At 40.8% G+C, this 27,573-nt stretch overlaps 3 protein-coding genes across 9 annotated transcripts in view; 2 read left to right on the top strand and 1 right to left on the bottom strand.

Annotated features, from left to right (window-relative positions):
- Positions 1-111: 111 nt before the first annotated feature.
- On the top strand, positions 112-6,052 carry chadlb (chondroadherin-like b). 2 transcript variants are annotated; one of them, XM_008437880.3, is made up of 11 exons: positions 112-214; positions 2,418-2,594; positions 2,682-2,876; positions 3,144-3,299; positions 3,404-3,549; positions 3,709-3,990; positions 4,059-4,278; positions 4,374-4,647; positions 4,720-5,132; positions 5,204-5,370; positions 5,453-6,052. In XM_008437880.3, exons 1-11 carry the CDS (start codon positions 158-160, stop codon positions 5,688-5,690), a joined length of 2,325 nt encoding a protein of 774 aa, XP_008436102.1. In that variant the 5' UTR covers positions 112-157; the 3' UTR covers positions 5,691-6,052. The 2 variants fall into 2 exon arrangements, with proteins under 2 accessions (XP_008436102.1, XP_008436101.1); XM_008437879.3 differs by lacking the exon at positions 112-214 and adding an exon at positions 713-973.
- Positions 6,053-6,505: 453 nt separating this feature from the next.
- On the bottom strand, positions 6,506-19,276 carry l3mbtl2 (L3MBTL histone methyl-lysine binding protein 2). Of its 2 annotated transcripts, XM_008437886.3 has the most exons (18): positions 19,122-19,276; positions 18,388-18,878; positions 18,203-18,308; positions 17,977-18,110; positions 15,721-15,793; positions 15,395-15,471; positions 14,594-14,711; positions 13,412-13,546; positions 13,194-13,279; positions 12,865-13,111; positions 12,376-12,446; positions 11,505-11,609; positions 11,248-11,395; positions 11,055-11,137; positions 9,551-9,785; positions 9,364-9,429; positions 7,137-7,265; positions 6,506-7,064 (listed from the first exon to the last, which is right to left on the bottom strand). In XM_008437886.3, exons 2-18 carry the CDS (start codon positions 18,736-18,738, stop codon positions 6,754-6,756), a joined length of 2,475 nt encoding a protein of 824 aa, XP_008436108.2. In that variant the 5' UTR covers positions 18,739-18,878; positions 19,122-19,276; the 3' UTR covers positions 6,506-6,753. The 2 variants fall into 2 exon arrangements, with proteins under 2 accessions (XP_008436108.2, XP_017166346.1); XM_017310857.2 differs by lacking the exons at positions 17,977-18,110; positions 18,203-18,308; positions 18,388-18,878; positions 19,122-19,276 and adding an exon at positions 16,475-17,000.
- Positions 19,277-22,325: 3,049 nt separating this feature from the next.
- ep300a (EP300 lysine acetyltransferase a) overlaps positions 22,326-27,573 on the top strand; it is a 34,112-nt gene continuing 28,864 nt past the window's right edge. For all 5 annotated transcript variants that reach the window (XM_008437888.3, XM_008437891.3, XM_008437889.3 and 2 more), the window contains exons 1-2: positions 22,326-22,995; positions 26,699-27,348. In XM_008437888.3, the coding sequence (XP_008436110.1) occupies positions 22,902-22,995; positions 26,699-27,348 (744 nt within the window). In that variant the 5' untranslated portion in view covers positions 22,326-22,901. The remainder of the gene's footprint in view (positions 22,996-26,698; positions 27,349-27,573) is intronic.

Genomic DNA, 27,573 nt, shown 5'->3' with positions numbered 1-27,573 from the left:
CTACCAAAGCATCCTAGAAGCTTATTTTTATGTTGCACTTGTTTAAATTATGAAAGTGGTGTAGTTCATGGAAGCAACAGTTGGGTGGAAATGACTTCACCTTGGAGTGGGAGGTGGTCAGGTGGTCAGGGGGTTGGATAAGCAGAGTTGGTTTTGGATGAGGCACAGCCGGGTAAAGAGAAGAGGAGTCCTTGCGAGCTGCAGTGAAGTAGAGGTGAGCGTACCAAAAATATGTTTAATTAAAATCATCTGTGGATTTAAAAACTTTCTGTAATCTTTTTTTTTTGTAACAATAGACGATGCAAAAGATGTGCTTCATTAGCCAGTGATGTATGCTTCATTTTCTTCAATTTGTTTTTGTCCCAGTTTTGCTGGCATGTGTTAAGATGAACCAGTGATGGATACATTTACCTCCTGGCTTTTAATGCATGGGAATGTCTAAAATCCGTGTAAAATAGTTTTCACACCCTGCTAGATGAAAGGACTCTTTTTTTTTTTTTTTTTGCAGAGGGAATACATTCTTGGCATGACATCGGCAGGAATAGACACTGCGTCTTTGTACGCAGCTTCCACTCTGCAGTTTGGACCCCAATAAGGGTCCAAGCAAACATTCCTCTGTCTCTAGTTTCTGAGTCCCTCAGTGTTTTCCCTTTAAGGGACAAAGCTATAACATATTTTTAACTACTTCATTTACTTCATTAACCTACTTTCAAACAGGATTTTTTTTTGTCTAACCAAGTTTTTAGATATTAAAAACAATTCTACATTTATGTTTTTGCTGTTTGGTTTTTCTTTACGGTCCTGTTGGTGTGAGGTTGAGGCACTAGCTAATGTTTTAGTTCTCCAAATCTCTGAACATGAAACGTTTAAGCTTTCGGTCTCCACTCCTGTGGATTAAGGCTGTTGATCCAACATGGGAATGTGGCTTCAGGGCATTCCAGTGGAGACTAGAGCAGGGGCAAGTGGCATAAAGGTAGGAATTATGTAGCATTTTTATTTTTAAAAGCTTAGACTTCTTAAGGTTTTCAATACTTTCCATATGATTCTTCACTCTTTCTGGCGTCTTTTGTAAAAATCTGATATTTTTTCCTGAGAATCCATATTTCTTTCACAAAATTCTGACTTGAAAAATCTGACTTTTGAGGAAAAAGTCTCTCTTTTCTTTTTTGTTTCAGTGGCTCTAATCCTCTTCCATACGTCTCAAATTAGAGACTTGCAAAAGTATTTGTACAGCTCAAAATTGCTGGCATTGTGTTCCAAAAACAATCCATCCATCCGTTTTCTTACACCCTTGTCCCCAGTGGGGCCGGGAGGGGTGCTGGTGCCTATCTCCAGCCAGACATTTCGGGCGAGAGGCCGGGTACATCCTGGAGAGGTCGCCAGTCCATCACAGGGCAATGAAGACCAAAAACAATCCGTCAGTATCATTTATTGGGATTTTATGTCAGACCGACATGAACAAATACAGAATCACAAAAGGGAAGGAACATGCTTTTCAACACCAGAGGAGATGACATTCTCCTCAACAGGCTTACAGAAGAGTTCCACATTCTTACTCCAAACACTACAGGACCCAAGCTTCTTCAAGAAGCTCTGGACGTCTGCAGTGTACACAGTGACAAGGAATGGTGAGAGTACAGTCCCCTGTGGTACACTTGTGCTGCTGACCTAACCAGGTGGTTAGAGACTCGAATCTCTAGAGTTTATGACAAAAAAAACTAAATTTCTCTTAAACTGCTCTGTATTCATCTTATCAGGTTCCCTGTCCTTGCTGAAGGAAATCAACCACCACATGTCACTGTGGGTGGGGTGTTTTAACTACGGTGCTTTGTCAGTTTTCCTCTTTGCTGCTTTTTTCAATTAGGCCAAAGATTTCAGTTTTTGTGTGATCACAGTTTTCAAACTTTAGTAACTCTTTATTTGAAGGGGTGTGCATAAGACTGACGTGACACTGTCATAAACATGACATAACACCTGTCATGAACATAAAGAAGTCTTTATGAATGTTTATGACAGTTTTCATTGAGTGTCATTCGGTAAATAATGACGCTTGTAATGCAAAGTTGCTCTAAAGGTTGCATTGAACGTCCATTAAAAATCCCAACTTTGCATTAAATTATCATAATTTACAAAATCATGCAAAGTTGGCACTTTTAATGGACTTTTAATGCAACTTTTAGAGCAACTTTGCATTAAAAGTGTCATTATTTACCGAATGGCACTTAATGACAACTGTCATAAACATTCATAAAGACTTCTTTATGTTCATGACAGGTGTTATGTCATGTTTATGACAGTGTCATGTCAGTCTAATGCACTCCCCTTCAAATAAAGAGTTACCCAAACTTTTTTATGCTTAAAAGTGAGTTGTTACTGCATATTGAAGTAATCCTCTTATAAATTCTCTTTCATTACAGATGCCTCTTCTGGACTTACCGAACCCTTTCTGGGCTCTGTTGCTCAGCTTGTTGCTCCTTTGCATCCCTGCAAGTCTCACAGCAAAATGTCCACAGCAGTGCATTTGTGACCAGATCCAGCTCAGAGTGGCCTGTGTGAACAAAAACCTGGCCCAAGTGCCTTCAACTGTTGATGAGGTTTCTCCTCACACACTCATCAAGATTTCTACACTTACAGTTTATCACTGAACTGCAAGGCTACAGCTCCAATGTGTTTTGTTCTAGATAACCGTGAAGCTGGATCTCCGAGGTAATGACATCCATGAACTTCCCTCGGGGGCTTTTAAACACACTCCCTATCTGACTCACCTTTCGCTGCCGAGGTGTAACATCCGCAGAGTTAAGGAGGGGGCTTTCCGTGGCCTTGGCCGCCTGGTCTTCCTTAACCTGGCCAACAACAACATAGAGATCCTCTACCAGGTGATCAGACAGTCACAGATACAGATACAACCTATGTTGTCCCAAGTTCTCCCTTTTGAGTTGCTCCCATTCTTCATGTCAATAAATTCACCAGAACTCTTCAACAAATGCCATTGATAAGACAAGTCCAATTTAGATCCACTTTCAAAAGAAATCCAGTTCCCTTCAAATGAATCCAGTTTATCAATAGTCAGATCAGATTCAAAATAATACTTATGTTTTTAGGGCAAAGTGGATAAAACTATGGTGTATGTCTTTTGAGTCCAGGAGTCTTTTGATGGCCTTTCCTCGCTGAAGCAGCTGTTCATTGACCATAACCGTGTGGAAGAGATCCAGCCTGGAGCGTTCTCTCAGCTGGGCTTCCTCAACCTTCTCTCTATCACTCACAACCAGCTGGTCTACATGCCCAACCTGGCCTTCCAGGTACACAGTCACAAAAATTTCCCAAAAGGGAAACCAATCGGAAAATGGCTCATGCACCTCTTGTAGTAATTATCGTTGATACAGGCAAATGTTCATCCTTCAAGGGCTTGCAGAACATCAAGTGGCTTCGTCTTGGTCACAATTCTCTGAATTACCTGGACACTGAGGCGTTCGCTGGCTTGTTCACGCTCAACCGGCTCAGCCTAGACCACAACGAGCTGCAATTTTTCCCAACTGAAACCATGACAAGGTAAGGATGATCAGAGACATGACCTCTGGTTTCAGTGGGGAGCGAGCTTAAACAATTCTCCAAAGGAGATACCAGACAGCAGATCTACTGCAGCAACATACATGTTTAAGTCCTGATGTTTCTCTCTTCTTCTCTACATCTCTTCCTTACTGTGTCCAGACTGCCAGAGGTGACTCGTCTGGACCTTAGTTATAACCCCATGACGTATCTGGGAGAGAACGCAGTGTCCATGGCAAAGTTGACACACCTCTTCCTGGACCACATGTCCCTGCAGGAGCTGGTCAACACCGCTGTATCTAAATCTCCCAACCTTGTACACCTGGACATCAGCCATAACCAGCTGCGTGTCCTTCAGCCATTTTCTGAAGGTTCACCCAAGCTGGCCCGTCTCAGCCTGGCTGGGAACCCCATCAACTGCAACTGCTACTTGCGTCCACTCAGGTGCAGCAAAACTCACTGACTAGTTTTTATCGACCACAGGGATGTTTATTTTTTTTACCACCTTGCAGAGAGTGGGCAATCTATCGCAAAGTGAAGCTACTGGGGACATGTGGAGGACCGGCCCATCTTTCAGGGGAGAGCCTGGAGGCTGTCTACCCTAAAGAGCTGCGCTGCCAGAGCCAAGAAGCCATGCTCAAGGCAGAGTTTGAGGAGGCAACCAGAATAACTCCACCACCCACCCAAGAGCCAGAAAACAAGATCAAATGTCCTGCCAACTGCATCTGTGAGGTGACTGGGTACTTAAGGGGATTGGATGGATTAATGAAGGGTTTCAAGTTTTGCTTTGTTTTTTTCTTCTTCAAATTTGTCTTGCCCTCTGGCAGGCGGAGACGCACCACTCTTCATGTGAGAACCGAGGCCACACCAAAGTGCCTCGAGGTTTCTCTCCCGAGACACGTCTTCTTGACATGCGAGGCAATAACTTCCACTACATTCCCAGCAACAGTTTCCCCGGTGTGGCCCAGGTGATATCGCTGCACTTGCAGCGCTGCAAGATTGTGGATGTGGAGGATGGGGCTTTCAGCGGTATGAAGGGACTGATATACCTCTATCTGTCCGAGAACGACCTCACGTCCCTCAGTCCTGAAGCCTTTAAAGGTGCTTTATAAGAGGAAAAAATCTACAAGGTTTATTCTTTCAATAATTACAAGCTTGGTTATGAATCCACAGGTCTACCACAGCTGACTTACCTCCACCTGGAGAAGAACCGCTTTGCTGATTTCCCCAAAGGAGCCTTTAAATTGGTGCCTAGTCTGCTAGCTCTTCACTTGGAGAACAATGCCATCACCAAGTTGGAGGCTGGTATTCTGACTGGAGCTTTGGGTCTCAGAGCTCTTTACCTCACTGGAAACAACATCGAGTACATTTCACCCAGGGCTTTGGATCTGGTCACTGGTCTAGAAAAGCTCCACCTGGGGGGAAACAAGTTGAAGGAGGTGCCCACTGAGGCACTGAGCAAAGCAAGGAACATCAAGGACCTCAGGTTGTCCAGTAATTTGATCCGTTGGGTGGGCCCAAATGCTTTTAAACCGCTGGAGGGATCTCTGAAGGAACTGTATCTGGATAAGATGGGGCTGGAGAAGGTGAGCTTCTCCCCTAAAGAACTTATCCAAGTGCATAAAAATGCTTTCTGATTATGTTTTCCAAACCGCAGATGTCTGAGAAGTCCCTAGTTGGTGTGGGTCCAGGGTTAAGGAGTCTGTTTCTGGAAGGCAATAAGTTGGAAGAGGTGCCCGACTTCCACCAACTCGCGTCCCTGGAAGTCATCAACCTGGCCGACAACCCTCTGATGTGTGACTGCCCTCTATTGCCGCTACGCCTGTAAGCAGCTTCTTTGACTTAAAGATATTTTGGCATTGCTAATGGAAAACTTGGACATTATCTGTTCATGTCTTTCATCTAGGTGGATTGAGAAGGTTAATCTCAAGGTGAGAGCCACTTGCGCTAATCCCCCTGAGGTGAAGGGTCGAAAGGTCAAAGATGTCTACGTGTTCAAGGGATGTCCCGGTGGAGAGAGTCTTCCACACAAGGCCACTGGCTCAGAAAAGCAGCACAAGAGGTTACCCAGGGCCCCTATCAGTAGTATTTGCCGCCATGGTAGACGCAGGTTCGGGGGATGTCCAAACCAGAGGTCGCGCTAGAAGTCATATTCTATTTAAATGACATCGACATCGGTTATTCTGTTGCATTTCATTTTTATGCGATTTAATTAACATTCAACAAGTTGAACAGACAATCCAGTTCCCATCACACAATAACCCCCCAAAATAAACAAAACATGATGGACATCTGATAATGAGGATTATGTTAATCTTAAAATCGCAAGCTATGCTCCACCTTTACCATCATGCGTTTGTCTACGTTCTCTACTGCACATGCGGGGACACTTTCAGGCGGTTTGCAACAAGCACATTTAATTGAAAATATCTTTGAAATTTAGGTGTCTATGCTGCATTTTTACCTCCGTCTGTAGGTCAAAGAAATAAGTGTTCTAGATGACGCAACATATTACTTCAGTAATTACATTGCACCATCTACTTGCCGTTTTGTTGATCATTCTGCTTTTGGAGACAATAAAGTATATTCTAATCCATTCAATTTTACAGTACCGTGTTTTCTGTTTTAAATATAAGCAATATGGTCAATCTCGATGTTTTTGGTGGAAATTTGGTGCCAAGATCAAACCGTATGCATTTTAAATCCATACGGATCCAACTTGTCAATTTATCACAAGTTGAAAATCCCCAACTCATGTCAGACAGCTCTTTGTTTCAACATAAAATTCTGTATTAATATCCTGACAAGGGTTTGAAACTTTTAACTGTTATTAAACTCTAATCTAATATGCTCAATACCTTAGCTTGTTTCTGTCTGGATAAGCTAAATGACTCCATCTGGGCTTTGTGGCTTTTGCTCCAGAACCATAAAAACAAACATATCTGGTATTACTTCTACAAAAGATGACAGCAAATTAGCTGGTTTATTTGTAGCCGATAGGAAATTTAGACAAAAGTGATCTGCAGAAGACAAAGTAAAACAGAATAAAAAAAAAAAAACTTTATCATTACAGCCAAAGTTATCCGTCATGCTTTTAACATGGTCAAAGTGAGGTAGTTCCTAAACTCTACAAACTCTACTATTTGTCAAACCAATATCTTGTTCTAAACTTATGAGGTTTTTATTGTCCATTAAAGCCTCTCCCTCTCATACGTCTACGTCCTCAGTTTCTCCGGTCCGGTCCTGCTCATTGTTGCTCTCCCACATCCCATCCTTGCTGCCGTCGTTTTCTCGACTCCCGGCCTTCAAGCCTTCTTGATCTGTGCTTTTGTCTTCACGAACGGTAGTTTCTCTGAAGTTTTCCTTCGGAGATCCAACCTCCTCTCGGCCGGATCGCGTCGACTCCGTCTGCTGCTCTGTCTTCTCCTGCTTTACGGGTCTCAGTGAGGCCTGCTGAGTCTTGTGAGGACTCTCGATAGGAGTCTCCATCTCCTCCACTTTCACCTGGACCGGGACGACTGCAGAGACAAACCTCATTCAGCCGGTTGTTTGAAATATAGAAGTGATTAATCTGAGAGCTGGTCACTCACTCTCTTGTTCCTCCACTTCAGTTTTGATGGCTGGGATCTCCGGCTGACTACTCTGAGAACTTTCTGGCAGCTCGTTGGAGGCGTCGCTCGCTTGTTCCTGGATCATCCGCTTCCTACCGTACCGCCTTCCTGTAGCAGGGAAAAGAGTAAAATAAAGGAACATAAAGCAGATGAATCTGTGATTTGCAAGGAAATTTAAATATTTTATTAAAGCAAACACAAAAAAAACTATGGGGCAGATTTATGGATTTTTGTTAGTCAAAAAGTCAACCTGGGTCTACATTTATAGTCATCAATTCAATTAAAAAATACTTTAGTGATCCAAACAAAGTACTGTAAATGTTTTTTGTAAATCATACATAACAGGGTTTCCCCCAGTGTATTATAAGCCTGGCGGCCTGCCATGCTTTACTAGCCCTGCCGCCAGGCTAAGCATTGCTCGTTTACGTTTCTAGGGGAAAAAAAAAGACGGGGTGCAAGCGTCTCTGTTGTTCTCGGCATTTCACTAGCAGAGCAGATTTATTCCTGAAAGATAGGTTTATAAGTTTATGCATTTAAAAGCCGACAGCGCACTGAGTAATCACACCGCTGGCGCCTCTGCGCTTTGGCTTGCGCGCTGCCGCTGCTTTACCTCAGCGGGATTGCGTGCTGCTGCCTCCTTTCCCCTCAAACTGGACTGTATGGATGTTTACATCACTGTGAGGAATTATGATCCTTTGGAAAACTCTAGGTAAGTTTAAAACCCGCCGCATTAGCTCTGGTTGAGCAGCTCAATGTGAACCGCAGGAATAACTTGTAGCGAATTCAGAGGTCGCGTTGTGGAGCCGTGAGAATAATTTATCTTTGTGGACGAACAATTATATGCAGCGTTTACATCTCAATATGCTACCCAGAGTGTGGCTCTGTGTCTGTCTTCCCAGTAAAGTTCATGTCTGTGGTCCCGGTTGGCCGGAGCGTTTGTGGATGAGGAGCAGTGCTAACCTTATCATGCAGGTTCAGCCTGGTGAGCTTTCATGCTCTCCGGTCTGTAACGCATCACGCTGATTTAATATTATTTTTTTTTTTTTTTAGTACTATTTTTCCGGTTACACTTTACATCAAACCATATCAAATGCGTTGTCTACTTAGAGTTAATGCGCGCGGCCGCACGGAGATCTGAGAAACTCGACCAACCAAAACAGTTTCTGTGACGCTTATTAAAAACACAACTGACACGAAATGGAAGAGCTACTAAAGCCACATTAGCAGCATTGAATTAAATCTCCCGTTGGTTGTGCATCTCTGCGCAGTGCAGCAAATTACTTCATCATGCAGGGCTGGTCCAAGGCTGTTTGAGGCCTTGAACAGACATTGACTTAGGGGCCCCTCTTGCTGCTAAAAACATCAGCACCTCTAACAGCTTCTGTGTTAGATTTAGTGAAATATAGGAGAAGGGAGTAGTTTAATTGGCCAACATAAAAAGCAATAATCGCAGTTTACTAATTTGTGTAAATTCAAAGATTAAACTCACAGAGGTTTAATCAGCATCAGATTGTTGGTATGGTAACAAAACAATCCAACTATGAAAATTGTTCTTTGAAGTTTTACTAAGTAAACTTGCCAGCTCCTTAAAAACTTGGATCTAAAAGTTAAACAATTTAATATCTTTTAATTTATGTATGCCTTAACAATTGAATCGAATTTAACAGCATTGATAATCTCAATAAAGAAGTGTTACATTTATGTATCTGTGGTCTGTTTTAAAATATTAGCGTTTATGGGGCCCCTGAAGCCCTTGGGGGCCTGAAGGAGCAGCTGACTTAATTTGGATTAAACAGAAGTGCAAATTTGTTGTTTTTAGGCTAATTGTGGGTTTAAATAGCATTTCACTGGAGATGTTTTCCCGTAACATATAATTACAAAGTAATATTTTTACATTTCCTGTCAACTTAACATCTTTTAATACAAAAACACGGTGGACCGCCTCAATGCCCCGACCACCGGACTTAGTAAGTTTTCTGGGGGAAACCCTGAATAATATACTTAGACCTTTTTGAATTCTGCACCAAAGAAAATAAAGTATTCAGAAAAACAAACTACTACTAAGACTAATAAAAACTAAGCAATATTTAACTAATAATTAGAAAACACACTATTAGATTTATTGATGAGGTAATCTAATGAATCTAATGAAAAAAACCCAAAACTATTGTGACCCTGGTGTGTAGTGGGGAAACCATTCACGTACTCTTTCTGTTGTGCACAATGGGTTTGGGCTTCTTGCACTGCGCCGAATGGTTTTCAGTCAAATGTGCTAGAAAACAAAAAAGAAACCTTTGTCATTCCATTATCCAATACACAACTGAGATGGGCTTAAGAATAATAGCTAAATATAAAAAAAAAAAAGACAGAAAAAGCTCTCCAGATGTTTTCACCAAGTCCTGGAGGCGGCTGCAGCTGGTAGCCCACCAGCTCGCACCATCCGACGGGGTAAAGGTCCGGGGACTGGTGGTCTACCCACTGGTCGAACTCATCCTCCCAGCCGTCAAAGTGGATCAGCAGAAGGCGGCCCACGCAGCGCTTCACCGTGGCGACGCACACCAGCCGCGGCTCCATCAGGTCCACGGCTTCCAGCTTCATGTTGGGGGAGAAACCATGACCTGGGTTCTCCTGAGGAAAAACAACAACAACAAAAACACCACAAGGTGTGATGGTTTATAGTATTTACACCAGTAAAACTTTTCCTCAAACTTACTGGAACTTTAAGTGATGAATTGTCAAATGGAAAGAAAAATTATGACTTGTATACATCTTTATTCTGCCCCGAGTTACTCTGACACCCTGAAATAAAGTCCAGCACAAAAAACTGGATTCAGAAGAAAACAAGAAAACAAAGCTACCAGGATCTGCAGCCTAGATGGGGGAAAAAAAATTCAACAACTTCATATTCCTGCTCATGACAACTATTCAACTGTTATTGAATCTAAGCTGCACCTCTGGTAAAACACAGAGGTGGCAGCATCAGGCTGTGGGGAAGTTTTTCTTCAGTGGAGACCGGAAAACTGAGCAGAGGATTTTTATTCACCTCCTCTTAGCATTTAACTGCAGTATCAGCTCTGAATCGTTATGAGGTACGTCTCTAGTAACTGACTGTTTTAGGCGTTCTGATTCAACCAGGCTCACTAAACTGTAATCATCTGAATCAGGTGTTAAAAAGGCAGTATTATGTATTTTCTAGGCCTATTTTATAGCACAATCATGCAACTATGTTAACATCAGTTGTTATGAAGATGTGGCATGTCAAACGTAACTCAGAAGAAATCTGACTTTGTATTTTAGCACCTTGAAATTGGGTCTGTCTCTTTAAGAAGCTCCTGCCCTTTCTGAAACTCCGGATTCAGGAAGTCAACACAACATGGCTCCTCTATTAACCCTTTGACAACGTTAGTACCAGCTTTGCTCTGAAAAGTAGCTTCTATAATGAGCTCAGCAGATGAGCAGTTCCACCAGGTGTTTGCTAATTGTTGCTGGCTAGTCTGAAGGACCAGAGTGAGGGACAAGCAGGGGAGGGCTGCTCTGTGAGGCGGAAATTTGGAAACTGCAGCTCAGAGAAGGTGGGGCTAGGTTCAACCAGGACTTTTGCACAGATGAATGGTTGCCATGGAGATGAAAGGATTTCTCAAAAATGCATGACAGAACCAAAGCAACACTGAAGGTATGTTTTTGATGAGGGAATAACATTATAACATGATATAAAGTTAAGAAAAAAAGTCAATTTTACATAATACTGCCCGTTTAAAACAGTGAAACATGTAAAACCTGCAACAAACGGAAATTTTTCCAAAGTAGTTTGTAATCCTTGGTGGTTTAGTCTGTCTCTGTTCAAACCGTCATAACAAGGACCAAATTCAGACGTCTGCCTCCCAAAGCAGAACTCACAGTGTTAAACAGTCGTGCTGGTGCAGCTGTTGCTTTAGTGTCCTGCAGATATTTGTCCCAGGTGAAAGTCTGAGGATCAGAACCTGCCAGGACACAGACACGGATCACGTTTTTTGATAAAACACAAGCTCATGAATCACAATCCGCAGGACAATGAGTCGTTTGGAGCGCTGATGAGGCAGCAGACGATCACCTCGGGGTACGGTGAGGGTGATGTCGTTCCTTTTACAGAAGTTGATGGGCAGTATGGCATGGGAGGAGGCGTGGTAGCAGAACCAGTCGGCGCCGTTGTTCAGCTCTGTCCCGTCGATGCCCACCATGAGGTAACCGTCCAGCAGCACCTGCAGATGACCAGGTACAAGTCAGGAATATCAATTCTGATGAAGGCAGAGCCGACCAATCAGACGCGAGCGCCTCCCCCAAAAAGAAAAACCAACAAAGCATTGTTACCTTGTGAACAGTGGCAACACAGATGTTTCCCAGGTTTAGAGGATCAATGGCTTCCAGCTTCATTCCCTCCTCAAAGAATCCCTCCCCCATGTAGACGATCCTGGGCTGCAGGTCGCACGAAAACATTTTCAATTCATGCAAACAGGAATTTAAGATTCTTTTACATCTGACAATTTGAAACTAGAACAGCTGAAATCATCCAAGCAAGCAAGTCATCTTTTAGAACATGCTAGTTTATGGGGGAAAAAATCCTATAAAACCTAACCAAAGTCAGAAAAACACTGCCAACTAGTGGAGAGTTAAAGTAGCACAAACATTTTAAAGAGGGAATCTCCATATTTGCCCAGCCCAGGTGGTTGATTCAGATACTTTATTCATAATTAGGGCAAAATTGTTACACAAATTTTAACCTTCTTACAACGGGAAACATAAGAAACACAACGTGTCGGTACAATTTTACTCAAAAGCAGACTTTGTTGCACCCAAATCTGCTTTTGATTCATCATACTTTGCCAAGTACTTTCAAAACTCATTTCTGAAAATACATAAAACTTTTATTTTTTCTTTAATTTTGCATAAATAAAGAATGTTGCAAACTGAATGCTCTTATTTTAATAATGCACACTGGCAAAATCCTTCAAGTTTTCAAGTTAAACATCTACCATGCTTTAGACATCCGACAACCTCATTTGTTTTAAAATATTTACCTGATCCATCATGAGTTTAACAGGTAAATATTATTCACAGTGTATTTTTTTTGTAATGCTGGTTTAGTATTTTTATTTATTTAATTTTTCCAAAGTTGGGACGCCGCTTCTTTACAGAATGCGAGACAGCAGTCAAACATTTTTGCATTAGAGATACAGCTTACCTTTTTAAAGAGGCCCTGGAACATATTTTCACTGTTTCCCTTTGGGTTGCTTGAAGGTTCCACGTTGCTTCCTATAAACAAGAAGACTGAGTAACTGACAGTAGAAAGAAAAAACATAAAACAACTAATTACTGTAAGCCATTATCCACAAGTCAAATTAACAGTTTTTTTTTAAATGTTCCCATGACTGAGTTGTTTCTAATTTTACACGCAATACACAACAAAGTGGAAATAGTGGAAAGTGCCACAGCAGAGCAACGGTATGACATTATGGTCTGTTAAGCGCTCCATCATGACAAGAATTCATTAATAGGCAGCAATAAAAAATAAAAATAATAATAATCCGTTTTTTTAAATTCAGCTCCCCATGAACATGCAAAAAAAAAAGACAAAAAGAAAACTTTAAAACACATGACATTTTTAGAAAAAGCTAAGCACTGCGTATATAAAAAAAAATAAATCTCATGTTTTTCTCGTTTTTGAACTCACCATATGCTTTAATGGTGTGACCCACGGTCTTGGACCAGCCCAGCGGGTGGACAAGTGGACTCCACATGTGGCACCAGAAGTCGAAAACCACGTTGTCGGGGACGTCGCTCTGGTCCGCGTACACCAGCCGGAGACGGCCGCCGACGACGGCATCGATGACGGCCAGGCGGGTGCGGCTCACGTGTTTGGGGTCCACCACCTCCACGCGTGCGCCGACCCTGAACGAGGGCTTCATGCTCTCCGCCAGCTGACGAAGTCAAAACAAACACTTCAGCTTCAGTTTCGTCTTCCAGGGACAGGAAACGCGTCAAAAACAGCGAAACGTCTACCTTCACGTAGAAGTCGACGGGCAGAGTGGTGGAGCCCACCAGCTTCTTCATCAGATACGATTTCCAGTCGGAGATGTTATTCGCATCTGCAAAACGGACACATTTGTTTGCTTTTTTTTGTTGTCGTTTTTTTTCCGGTAGCGAACGTGGCTTTCTCGCGCGTCGTTTTACGGTTAGCCGAGATTCAAATCTGGAAAAAGGAAAAAGCAGGAGCTCACCTTGTGGCGGCACCAGCAGTTTGCTGGTCATGGAGCACCACCCGATCGGGTTCAGCTCCCCCGACACTATGCTGCACCAGAAGTCATGGCTGCTGTCGTGTTCGTAGCCTTCGTATCGAAGCAGAGCTTTGTAGCCTGCGGACAGGCGAGCGGAGGACGGAGTTAAAAGCACAAAACATTACATAGCAGCTCGGAATGGGGTGTGAAGGTTTTCATACTCCGTCTCGCTGCAACCATAAATTTCTTTGGATTTCATAAGAGGACTGTCAAAATAACACATTTTGCTAGGCGATAAAAGATAATGTTTTGAGACAATTTTTCAAGTAGTGGCCTGTACTGACATTGGCATAATAATGCGAGGTCGCTCTTTTACAGACCAATAAACTTTTAATTTTGAAAAGAACACTTTGCACTGGATCTGGAAGATATTTTAAATATTCAAACAACCAGAAAAAAAAAAAAAACGGAAATAAAAAAACAACCAAAAACACAAATAAAATGACATGGGGCAGTATTGTTTTTCCAGCCACACGGTGCCATTTTATAGCACAATCAAGTGACTGTTAACTTGAGTTGTTAAAAAAAATCCAAGATATATCAAATATGAAAGGAAATCTGACTTTGTAATTTAACGCCTTAAAATTGGGCATCTGTCTCTTTAAGAAACTCCTGCTCTTTCTGAACCCAATCATAACGTGGCTCCTCTATTAACCCTTTCACTACATTTTTACCAGCGTTTCACTGAGAAGCAGCTCCTATAATGAGCTCAGCTGATGAGTAGTTCCACCAAGTGTTTGCTAATTGCTGCTGGCTGGTCTGAAGGAGCTGAGTGGAGGAGGAGCAGCACTTTTCAGTTTGTGATCTGTAAACAATGTTTTGAATCATGTATCCTTTTCTTACTACTCCACAAGTGTACAGCACTTTGTGTTGGTCTTTCACATAACGTTCCACTGAAATACACTCATGTTTGTGGTTGTAATGTGTCAAAATATGGAAAAGTTCAAGGGGTGTGAATACGTTTTGCAAACAAGTGTATACTGGTTACACGGAGATGATAAACGTTTGGAGTTTCCCTCATCATCATCTACACCAAATTTTAGAATTGACAAAAACACATTTGTTAGCAGGTATTAAATAGTACAACTCGTGGTGACTGAAAATGAGCAGAAAACCTTTACAAACCTGCGACCTGAAGAACAGTAGCAATCCAGTAGACCTTATTGGACAGGACAGCGTTGGTGTTGAGCACCTCCACCTTCATCCCGACAACCACATCGTCCCAGTCAGAGCTCAGTGGAGCCTGCAGAGGTGAAGACATTGAGCCGCCTTCTTCATGCACAACACAAGCTCACGACTACCCATAATCCATGATAGGACATAAAAGAACCACAGACAACGTATATGAATTTATGACTAAACTTCTGCAAGCAAAAGGAGAAGACTCTGTCAACTGCTTCTCAGAGCTGTTCACAGAGCGTTCTGCCAATCTTTGGATACAGCTTGTCTTTTATTATCAAACTTCAAAGAGGGAGGATAGGCAAGATAGACAGCAGAGAAAAAACAGCAAAGGTCGTAAAACATTTTACCTAAACACAGCAAAGGTCGTAAAACAATTTACCTAAACAACTAGCAACCCAGTTCCAGATGCGATATCTGATTTACGGCCTGAGCCCGGTTCAAATCTTGGTCAAACTGTTTCACCTGAAGATGAACAGGCAGCTGTGACCCCCAGGTCAGTTAATACACACACTAAAGAAGAAAACATTTTAAACTGCTCTAACATTAGACTGAAAGTAACAACAAAATGATAATACCAAAAATCCCTATCAATCCATTTCTGGTCATTTTCTCTTCTCTGCAGCAACATGTAGTCTGAGCAGTATTTTCAATCTAAAGACGTTCTCTATATTTCACCAATCAGTTCTTAAAAGCAACACGGGACATAATGTGTGTAACTTGCAGGACGTAGTAAGGTAAACTCACATGCGCGAAGCTGGAGACGGAAGCAGCCAGCGCTGCTTCAGTCGTCAGGTAGGAGCCCCAGTCAAACACCGAATGTGCTGCAGAGTGAGCAGAGCAGAAAGCCATGTGTATGCTTGAGTTATCAAGAGAAACATCAAGTATGAGAGATGCTGGGGGAAAAAAAAAAACGATAAGCCAATCACCTGCTACAAACACAAAGGCTGGAAGCTGGAGGAATTCTCAGTTTAGCAGAGTTGACACCAATTATTAATGCAAAAATGCAGCTGAATTTGTGGAAAGTATGGGTAGTCAGGTGTGTGTGTGTGTGTGCGCACGCGCACCATTACCTTCTACTCCTGCAGTAGCGGAGGCTTTGTTCATTCTGTTCAGAACTGTAGCTTTTTTTGAGGGTGGTCGCCCCTAAAGAGATGAAAGCACATTATGTATAAAGTTAGATCAGTTGCTCTGCTCTCACTACTGAAACTACAGACGAAAATTAGTTTAGTGGCATTACATGTATGGCAGGGTGGGGCTCCATACTTTCAAGAAAAGGGACATACACTTTTCTGTTGTATTCTTACATCTATCTCCAATAAAAGAATCAGTAACACTTTGTTTTTCCTCTTTAATATTTTGTCATGCTTAGATTCAAAATTAGAATCAGTCAAACCCAGGCCCAGCAGGTCAGACCTGAAAGAGAACCAGAAAAAAAAAGACAGCTGCATTTCTACCAACATGAAGTTAATGTCCATCAAAAATAAATAGAAACGTAAATAGGTGTCAAAAGCTCTGTTCTTTTAGTACATTGGTTTATTTTTAGAAGATGAAATCAGGAATGATGTCAGGAAACTAACATTTTTCCAGTAAAATGTATTTTTGCATAGTTCTCCAAACTTGCAAGAATGATATAGAAGTGTAATACTTTTCCAAATCTTTTAGGACTGAATAGATATTTGAATAATTTTTTTACCCATATCAAATATAAACACTTGAATTCTCCTAAGTTATCTAAGTCCCCATCAAACGGTGGACCGACGCTGGTTCAGTGTGAGGTCGCTGTTTTCCAGCATCCCGTCCACCGTGGTGACCGCGGGAACTCACCACCTTGCGTTTGAATCTAACACTGAACAGGTCGTCGACGCACTCGGTCGGGACCGCGGTGATTTTGAGCATTGGGCCTCGACGTCTCACACAGGAGTCCGTTTCTAGGTAATCGTCCGGCTGGAAGTGTTTCTGGCACACGAAGATCTTGCTGACGACGTGGACCGGTGTGTTCGGGTCCATTCCCAGCGTAAACAGCCATTGTCTCAATCGCTCCGGGTCGGTGACAGGAAACCGATGGTAGACGAAGTCAGACCGCCTGCTCAAGCAGGAGTCCACGCAACAGGTTTTGGGCATTTCTGTGAGGAAACGGACGGTTGCGAGCTGAGCCCAACACACGCTGGCTCATACAAACAGTAGCATTTAAAGTCTAGCGCGCTCTTCTTCTTCTTTATTTATTTTCACCGGAGTTGGGAGCCGTAAAGTAGTTGAGTGCTGCCACCTACTGGTCACTGTAACAATAAGACAAAAAAACTAGGAGTGTTGAAAAGTTGGTGACGGATTTCCGATGGAAGATTAGGGACGTTGTGGATTAAATAATAATAATAATAACGTACGAACGAAGTAGTACATTTCTGCCGAAAAAAGGCAGGCATTTTTAGATCAATTTCACACATTTGAAAAGGGGAAAAAATGATATTCCTGTAGCCTATATTAAAAAATAGAAATTTTCAATGAGTAAATACAATTTACTATATTTTCACTAGTAAACGAAAATATTTTCGACCATTGTAAAGTCTTAAAATTTGCATGAAAGAAAAGAGAAAAAAAAACTCGGAAAATTTCTGAGAAGATAAAAACAGACATTTGTGAGAAAAAAATAAATAAATAAAAATACCAGAAGTTGTCAAGGATTTTAGTGGGAAATGCAGGAGATTCACATCTGGATATTTTCTAAAGTGTTAGGAAAATATCCCAGATGTACTGACTCAAGATGACGTTTCCTGAGTGGGTAAAATTAGGAATTTTGTTTCTAGTTTGTTTCTAAGTAGTAAGGATGTCCAGATTGTAAATGTATGCCTTCAATTGTGGAAAACTTGACCTGTTTCTCATAAATGTATTACTCTTAGACATTAAAGAATATTCCATTTCTCTTCTTATAAAATTACTCAGGTAATACCCCCCTTTTTTTCTTTTAACAAATGACTCTTTCAGATCAAAACCTTTGAGCTGATTTAGTGTGTAGATGGGCCGCCAGATCTGACTATATTGGAAACATGTCTAACAAAACACCAGGACCAACTTTTTAATTTGACAAAAAGATTTGAATGGCTCAATGCCAAGGTATCAAGCTGATTCTCAAACCCAGATGGAAGACACTCAGATGTGTACAAGTTGAATCTAAAACAGTAATTTGCAAAGGCATAATACAGAATGTGTACCAAAGTGTGCATTATGAACTTTAAATGTTCTCTGAAGTTTGGCAATTCGTTAAAACAGAATTGAAAAGAAGACCCTGCCTAAAATATGGCATAAGCCAACAGAATGCATTTCATTCTAACCTGCAGACGTGCCAGTATGGACGACTTCTTGGAGTTGGATGAATAGGAGCGGGAACAGGATAAGCTGCAAAAACGCTTTGATTTTGAAAAGAAGGTGCTGAAAGTGCCGGTCGTTCCACACATCTCACAAATCACTGCAAAGTGGAGAAAGTAATCAGAGCCTAGTTTGTTTTTTTTCTCTTTGCAAAACATCTACAAATGTTATTTTCAAATATCTGTTCCTCACATGGTCCATCACTTCTTGCTTTTTCCCTCCTGATCACCCGTACTTTTGGCAAACATCCTTCTTTGCGAATGTTCTTATCTTCATCCTCCTTTCCTTTGTGTTCTCCCTGTAAAGAAATAGAGCTGAGGTTTATGTTGAACCACTGAGAAAACGAGAAAACCCCACAAATTGATCGGCTTATTTACACTATTCCTACGCTCTGTAGTTTCTGCTGCGGAGGCGCGGCGCTGGATAGAAGGCAGGCACTGCTTGCAGCCCACTCCCCCGCAGGAGGAGCAGTGTGGTCGGACGAACACTGTGGGAGCTGCGCCCGGCCTCAGCTTCAGTGTCCCTGAAGGCATCTTGTCCTCAAAGTACTCTTTGCCAAAGTGCTCGCTGCAGAGGTGAGAGAAGCTTGTGGCCACCCACTTCACGCGGGTTCTCTGAACCTGCTTTTCCCACTTGCGGAATTCATCTGGATCCTTTGGGAACCTAAACAAAGTCACCCCATCTTCGACAGTTTTGCCACATCCGTAGGCCACGCAGTGGTAGGGCATCTTAAAGATGGGTCTATCAGCTTCTCAGAGCTTCACGCACAGCCCTGGGTTCAGTGGTGTTTTTCTGGGGTTTTTCACATTTCCAATGAACGAAAATCCATGCTACAAAAATCCATTTTCAAACGCAAGGGTCATATATCCTGTAATCACAGCGAAAATGTAATTTTACAAACGAAGCATTAAGGAATTGGTTTTATAAACACTGCAAGCTAAGCTTTCATAAATAAATACTAAAACAACGACGTATCTTAGCTTTAACAGCATTCTGAAGACGCTTCACTCACACCGAACCAAAATGTGTCAAACTGTAAATCAAAGCTAGCTGCTAACCGTATGAACACTTCATCTGTCCGTCAATAATACAACACGTCATTCGATATTACCTTCAATTACTACTTCCTGTGTCTAGTAATGTCCATAAATGTGGTGTAAAGATGTGTAAAACTATAACATGTTCACACATGAGCTGTTCGACATCTTTAGAAGCACAATATTTGTACTGTAATGACAGCAGCTTCTTCTTCTTGTGACAGTTATTGGCGGTTGGCAAAGAACTTAATGGTGCATTACTGCCACCAACCGGTAAGGATTGTATAGCAGAATTTACATGTTAGTACACCGAAGAAACTGCAATATCCTCCTGACTACCAGCAGTTCATTTTTGTCCTCTGTAGAGGACATTTCTAAACTTGAATATCTCCCACCCCCTGCGTTCTACTGAATTAATTCCTTTTTGTATCTGGAGACGACATTTAGGGCTTTTCAATGATGACCACATGTGAAGGGGTGGGACTTTTGTACGTACCTTTTTCTAATTCATAAAAATGGTGTTTATCAGTAATAACACATTTCATGGGAAGAGACAAAGTAAGTGCATAAAACCTTTTATTACCTTACAAAGACTGTGGGATTTAAAAAAAAAAAAGGTGATTGGACAATATTTTTTTTCCTGGTAGTCAGGAGGATAAAAGTAAATAGCATTTCTTTCCCTCCAACACCTCTGATAATTTAACTAAACTTAACTAAACAGTTATTAGTGGTCGAGAAAAACGGCAGACGTCTCTGTACTACCACCTGCTGTTCCTTAAAGCTTTTTAGTAAATAATTGTGAAGTGGCAGAAAAGAATGCAACTGAAAATCTGAACAGTGTTACGTGAATTTGTATTTTAACAGAAATTTTAACAGTTTTTTAATGGGTAGTTTTATTAATATATTCTATCATATCTATTAGTATGACAGAATATTCATGTATTCTGCAGATATGTTCTCTAGAAGTCTGATTACACTGTATCAGTCAGCCATGCCCCCACTGCCACTAATATCAATGTGGGATGATTGTGGCGATGTTAGTAAGAGAACATCCTCTAATCGGTAGGCTGCCAGTTTGATTCTGCTGATGTGTCCTTTACCATTTACCATCAGTTGGCAACAATCAATCTAAATAATCTTTTCAGCGAAGACATATGGTTGTAATTACAATCACGTGAATATTGATCGTTGACCAAGGTGTCTTGAGACGCAACAGTGAAGCAATCTAGAAGAAAGTATGGAGAAGACTGTACTTTGTGAGGACACTTTGCGTGTTGCTGCATCTTGCTGCCACAAATCCATTTCTCATCATCCGTTGGGGTAGCAGCATCAGGGACTTAAAAAGGCTCAACAAGCTGACAAAGACGGATGGTTCTGTTCTGGGGACAACTGTCAACCTTCTGGAGAGATGCAGAAAAGGATTATTAATAAAATAAAGAATATTAGGGACAACCCTGAGTGTCCTCTTTATGAGATTACATGACAACGGAGTGTCTTCGGTCAGAGGCTGCTTCATTGTTGCTGAGACACTGACTGCTTTAGGAGATCCTTCCACAGCCATCACCACATCCAATGACTCTTTGAGGAAACCTGACTAATGTGAGTTACAAAATCACTTAATTCCCCTTTGGGGTTAATAAAATATTTAAAATTTGAAGTTTGAAACTATGAGCCTCATAGACCTGTCTGACATTGTGAACAAACAATGATGTTCAAGGTGAAAACGTTATTCTGGTTCTTATTTAGCAGCTCTCTTGTCCATATCACATCAAGTTACAGTGCCATCACCTGTGTGGTTGCTGATATTCCCATAGGAAGTAAGATGACTGAGGTGTGTATGTAAATATAAGATTCTAAAAAAACATTCCCACACATGAAAGAAAAACCTGTTTAGTGGATGAAACGTACTCGCTGTTTCTCAGACTCTGGTTATTTTGAATGGATAGCATTGATCAAATTTGATTACACAGGCAAAAATATGAAAAGTGTGGCAATTTGATGTAATCTCACTTTTAATAAGTGCTCTTAAATATGTTTTTTTTTTTTACATTACCTTGCAAACACTGCAAAAGTTTAATTTTATTATCATCATTAAGCATAATACACACATTCTGTTTTGGTGAAATGTGAGACAGTATTCTCATAACATCTTTGTTTTATTTGATGATATGAATCATTATACTGTAAACACAGCCCTGTTGTAAAATATAACTGAGTGGGGGAATAAAGGCTATGAGATCAAGTGTAATTAGTATATATGTGGAATAATAACTTCTGCTTGAATTAAATTTTGAAATTTCAACTTTCAGAGTTGTTTTTTTTAAATGCATAGACAATTCTTGACATTACTTATGGGGTGGTTCAATTTTATTTTGGAAGTTATGGCACCTATAAAATAAGAAAAAATATTACTGAGGACATGCATGAAAGGTTTTAAGATACATCTTTAAAATAAATTATTTAAAATAAATTTTACAAAAATATGAACACTCGTAGAATTCCTTTACATTTTGTTATGTTATAATCCCATGATGATGTGACAGATCAACATAACTGAGAAGATATATGGAGTCAAATTTCAGACAACAGAAAAAAAAACATTAAGATGTCTCAAACAACTTAAGATTTTGCTGTATGTTCACTTTTCTACGACAGATGAATAGTTTAAATCCAAGTATATTATTTTTTAAATAATGGCCCAGTCAAAGTTTAGTCTTAGTGTGCATCCCAAACAAGTTTCAACAGTAATTGTGGTAAAAGGTGGTTGTCGAATGAATTAACCAGGGGTAAATACAAATGCAAATTTGTATTAAAAACCTGAAATCAGATGAGCAGCAGACAATGGTTTTCGGGAGGAGGGGGTGGGGGTTTATTGTGAAAAAAAAAACGTATGCCTTTTCTTCCCAGTATAATTATGGGCTAATTTGTGTTACTGTATTGTTATAAAATTCCTCCTTAAAGCATTCAAATTGGTTGGAACAATTATATGACTTAATTCAGTGGGTGTGAATACTTTGTAAAGGAACTGTGGATAACAGATTTGTAGAGTTGGAACATCATCTCAGGTGTTGTGGGCACAAAGTTTGCTTGATTCTACTAAAATCTCAGCCAAAAAAACCCCCAAAAAACAAAAAACAAAAAAAAAAACACACACCACAGTCAGTTTTTGTCAAAGATAACTGTTGAGTGGAATAACTCAAATCTCTTTGCATATGGTTACTTAAAAAGGAGGATATGCAAGTTTGTTTCTGCGTCAATACTTTTTTTATTTACCTGTAATAGCTATGGCGAAAATATTATTGAAAATACTTTTGTCCATTACTGCTGCACATTTGTCAGCTTTATACATTTGATTTGCATCCCATCATCCTCACCCGCTGCCACCAGCAGCACCACCACCACCGTCACTTCGCAGCCAAGCGAGCCTTTCTGCCCGACATTATCTTCATCCTGACTCCGCAGGAAAGGAGGCTGAAATGACGGATGCAACCATGGAGGCGACACCCGGGGACGGTTTATTTACACCAGAAGAGCCGCTTTAAGTTTACTAGAGGGAAGCAGATGCGTGTGTCCCCCTCTTTACTTTCACGGACCCCCTCCTCCTCCGCTGGCAGAAATTTATAAAGAACAAAAAATCCGACGAGGGAGGGGAGGGGGGTTGATATGCGCCGAGGCTGAAATCGAGAGGCGAACCCAGGGAAAGCGGAGTAATTTGTACACGGGACTTTCCCCCTCTTAGTACCCCAAACGGAGGGGGAAAAGTCGCAATATTGGCAACGAGAAGGAATGGGTTTCTAAAGGCGTGAAAACGTCTGCAATTGTGGATACTTTATATATTTTTATTTCGAAAAAATATGGCCGAGAACGTTCTGGACTCTGGCCCGCCTTCAGCCAAGAGGCCTAAACTCTCCTCTCCGGCACTTTCCGCCTCCGCCAGCGATGGAAATGGTAAGTTTTGATTTAGCCTATCTACCGCTGCCATGATATTGGTTTACATAAATGTTTTTCGGCGGCGTTTGGGACTGAAAGAGGACGGCGCGGCGGCATTATTTGGCTGTTTTTGTCGCGGCTCGCTAACGTTAGCTTGCTATGAGAGAGTGTGTGTCGGACGTGAGGAAGGGCTCCCCTGCTAGCTCCCGTGCTAACAGCCATTTTAGCCGGAGGAAGCTGCGTTAGCCATGGGGCTAACTCCAAGCTCTATACGGCTCCACAGCTGACGATGTCGTGCCTAATGGCTACTTCGCTTTGGTTGATTAAAAGCTCTGTCCCAGGGGAACTTATGCTAAAGTTTTGGGAGCTTTATCATTGTGTCACATAGGGACTTGTCTGGATAGACTGATATATTATACAAGGCATTATTAAAGGCTCTGCTATCTGCCTCACCTATGATGATATGTCGTTGAAAATGTTAGAATGTGAAAGAGTGTTTAAAATGGGACTTCTCGGTGTATGTATGAGATGTAAATTTGGGCTACAGTTGTTGTTGAGCTAAAATTGTAATTTTTATCCTGCTTTTTTTATTATTACTAATTGGTTGATGGTTTGTGGCAACAACTGGAATAATGGCCTAGGAGAAATCTAGATCGCCATGCTTCAAACATTGCTCCAATTCAAGGATAGTTGTTAACAATAAACAGCTCGTGATTATTTTTTTTTTAACTTTAGCCCTTTCTAACAAGATCAGGCACGATTATCACCAACTTGTCTTCAGGTTGACAGGTAATCCATCCAGAATGCTTCACACATGTCACGCAGCTCTCTATGGTATTTTGTGAAGGAACTGCAGTCTTCAAGAAAATCTTAAGGTTGCAAGGATGCAGTGTATTGTTCCTGCTCTATGTGACAGTGACATGCAGTACAGTGGCTTGCACAAATCAATCTACACAAATCAAGCCGTACGGTTTTTATGGGAAAGGCCAACAACAAAGTAGCGCATAGCGGTGAAATGCAAAGCAAACAGAGCATCACTTATATTTTATTTAATATATTAAGCTGAAGAGTGTGGCCATCTTTACTCGAATATCCCAATATAAAATCCAGTGCAGCTGGTTTCCTTTACACAAAATAGGGTTAGCTAAATTCAGGACAATCCTGGGAGAAAACTAAGGATGCACTGATCTACTTTTTTTTTTTTTTTTACTTCCGATACCAATATTGATATCTGAGGTTTAGTATTGGCCGATACCAATTTGATTAAGAAAAACAGTGCTGAATTGATTTTTTTTTTATTTCTTCTTAAAACACAGACCCAAATGTACTTAATTACACATTTATTTGATAACTCTGCTTCATTACATCACACTTGGACACACCAGCATCTTCACAAGCTTTGTCAAACATGCAAAAACAACTTTAATTTGTTCGGTCAGTACAGTTAGGATACAACCAGAGCTACGATGTAATGATTTAGGTCATAACATAACTTTGCGTTTAAATGTCCCAGTCGAAGTTCAGACCTAAAATCAGTTGAGAATATACTTGGAAAAAGTGCTGCTCAGACACTGCTCTGAGAACTGTTCTGGGGTGGAATTTTTTTTTTTTACCTGTCTATTATCACACTGACTCTAATCTTACAGACAGAGTTGTGACGAAATGATTTGGATTAAAATGTATTATTGTATTAGAATGGCCCAGTCAAAGACAACTGAGAATTTGTGGCAAGACTTGGAAGGAATGCTTGAAGAGATGGTCTCAGTCCTTTCTGACTCAGCTTGAGTCTATTTTGCAAAGAAGAATGGTGAAAAGTTTCTGTCTGATGTGAAAAAGTGGTGGAGCCGAACCCCAAAACATTAGCATCTGCAACAGCAACCAACTGCAGATGACTGCAAATGCATGCCACACTTTTCTGATTTTTATTTTTATGTCACAAAGCTATTATTTTATTTCTCTTACAATTGTGTGTTGCTATTTGTGATTCTAAAGTAACAAAATATGTAGATTGAACTTTTGCAATAACTACATGTGTGCAGTCTAGAGCTAAAATGTGCAACATGTAAATTGCAAAAAAACACATTTTTTACATCTAAATTTCACTTTGGTTTTTGATTTCTTTCTTGGACGGTGAGGTGTGTGCTGTCATGGTTACATGGCCTTTTACATCTGCGGAAATCATGAACAAAATTCAGAAAATCCTTTAAATAAAACACAAGTTTATCGTCATCAGTTGTTTTTTTGACAAAAGTGATTTTGTTTTTGTTAAAATAAAAATAAAGAAACGTGACAAAAGGCTTGTTAAAAATCACCACAATCTTTCTTTCCAAAAGATGTTTAGACAAAAAAAAAAAAAAAAAAAAAACTTTTGTCAAAATGACTTCGGACATTATTTGACAAAGGTGACGACATGTGGTTTTAGTTTACCTTCTTAAAATTATTACAAAATTGAGTTTTGTGTAGAAATTGGTGTTGCATGTCATTCTTAGCTTCTAGAAACTTGACGGGTGTTAAGAAACGGCAAAGAGCTGGATTTGCTAAGACTCCCATCAGTTTTCATATGTTTTCACTCCCTGTGAGAACTCATTTGAAATCTGTACAGTAATGATAATAAAATTGCATTTTCATTTCCTATGATTCTTGTTTTGTTTTGAGAAAAAGTGGGTTTGTACATACTGTCCGTTGGGCATCTGATAGTAATGAAGGATGTTTAACTGAAGCACAGAAACAACTTCAGCGGTGTTTCTATTTTTTTTACAGTGTTGAAAGGGCAAAGAAATGTATATAACATTTGTAAATATTGATAACAGTGATATTTATATCAATATCTGTCAAAATGTTTGTTCGGTGCTAAACCTGCTATCCGATAAATTGTCTAGTAATTGTGCTAAACTATAATATTGTTTGAGATCATTTTTAAGTAATATATTATTACATTGGTATTAATATATTTATTATTGATACCAATGTAATATTTATTATTATTTTATTATGCATAAAAACACATTCTGAAATAAGAATAAACTTTAAATTCTAACATACATTTAACACTGGAAACTGGAAGACATTTTAAATATCCAAAATAAATAACATTAGACACAACAAATAAAATGAATTATAGTTTCTGTAAATAGTTCCTCTAAAAAGGGATGATTGACACCAAAGCACCAGACTGAAGACTCTTGTCATCCAGTTTCTGGTGGAAAGATAGAAAAACGATAAGCTTTATTAAGCTTATCTTAATTTATTGTGTGATTCATACATTTTTTGCTTATTGTGACAGGCCTAATCAGTACATCTGTAGTTGTTGCGTTTGTGTTTATTCCTGAATGAGTATGATTTATTAATATTGTCTTAATGGTTTACTGCATTTTTCACTTAATCCTTCTGAAAATCGGACTATTTATTATATTTTAGCATGACTGTGTTGATGAGTGGTAGGGCAGTCATTCATCCAGCAGCCCGTTGTGTTTTTGAGTTAAAAATGGTTTAAAGTTGACAGAAAATTTGAAAAAAAAATAAAAAAATCTCTTGATAATTATGTGTTATAAAACCTTAGAAAATGCAAACATTTTAAAACGACTTAAGTAATGCTTAGCCTGGTGGGGCCACAAGTAAAGCCTGGTGGCCCGCCAGGCTTATAATACACTGGGGGAAACCCTGTCACCTCTTCTAATCTTTGATTTTTTTTATTTTAAATTTTTGTTCTTCCCATTTTCAGATTTCGGGACGCTGTTGGACTTGGAGCACGACCTCCCGGATGAGCTGATCATTCCCAGTGAACCGGTTCTGGTCAACGATGGGGATCTGAACCAGCTGAACAGCAGCTTGGGACGAGGCCCCACAGGTGGAACAGCAGGGGGAATGGGGCTGGGCTTCGGCCCCGGTCCCGGGGGGGAACCTGGCGGGGTTGGCGGGGGCCAAGACGCAGTGGCCAAGCACAAGCAACTGTCAGAGCTTTTGCGTACAACCACCTCCAGTCAACAAGGACATCCGGGAGCCATGGGCGGCCCCGGAGGCCCCGCGGTGATGGGGCAGCACCTAGCCAACATGAAGGTATCCTCAGGTCAGGGGCCTCAGCAGATGATGGGGGGGCAGCAGCAGCATCTCTCCCAGCAGCAGGCCAACATGATGCAGCAGCCGGGGATGATGGGTAACAGGGGCATGATGGGAGTGCAGCAGAAAGCCAATAACGGCCAGCAGCAGCAGCCAGGCATGATGGGAAGCCAGGTGATGAACGGCTCCCCTAGGATGGGCTTCGGGAACCAGGGGATGGCCAGCAGCAGCAACATGTTGGCCGATACGCTGCAGCAGCAGGGAGCCGCGGGGCCGGGAGCCATGAGGGGCCAACAGCATGGAGCCATGAACAAGGTAGGGGCCCTGAGCCTGTTCACACGGAGAGCTGATGGAGTTCAGTCAGATCCACCTGAAGATGTTACATCTGGAAACCAACACATTACTGTGTTTGGTTAAAGGGAAAAATAAAGTTACTTTTTCAGTTCTAATTAAATGATTAGCTAACGGTGTTGGCAATTTTATAGTTGATCAGCACGAAACATGAACTTATTTAAAGGGTTAGTTTATATACTGTATGTT

Source organism: Poecilia reticulata, chromosome 19 (assembly GCF_904066995.2).
Source record: "Poecilia reticulata chromosome 19, P_reticulata-male-v2, whole genome shotgun sequence".
Lineage (NCBI taxonomy): Eukaryota > Metazoa > Chordata > Actinopteri > Cyprinodontiformes > Poeciliidae > Poecilia > Poecilia reticulata.
Note: the sequence above shows the minus strand (reverse complement) of the source record. Positions and strands in the feature narration are given on the sequence as shown.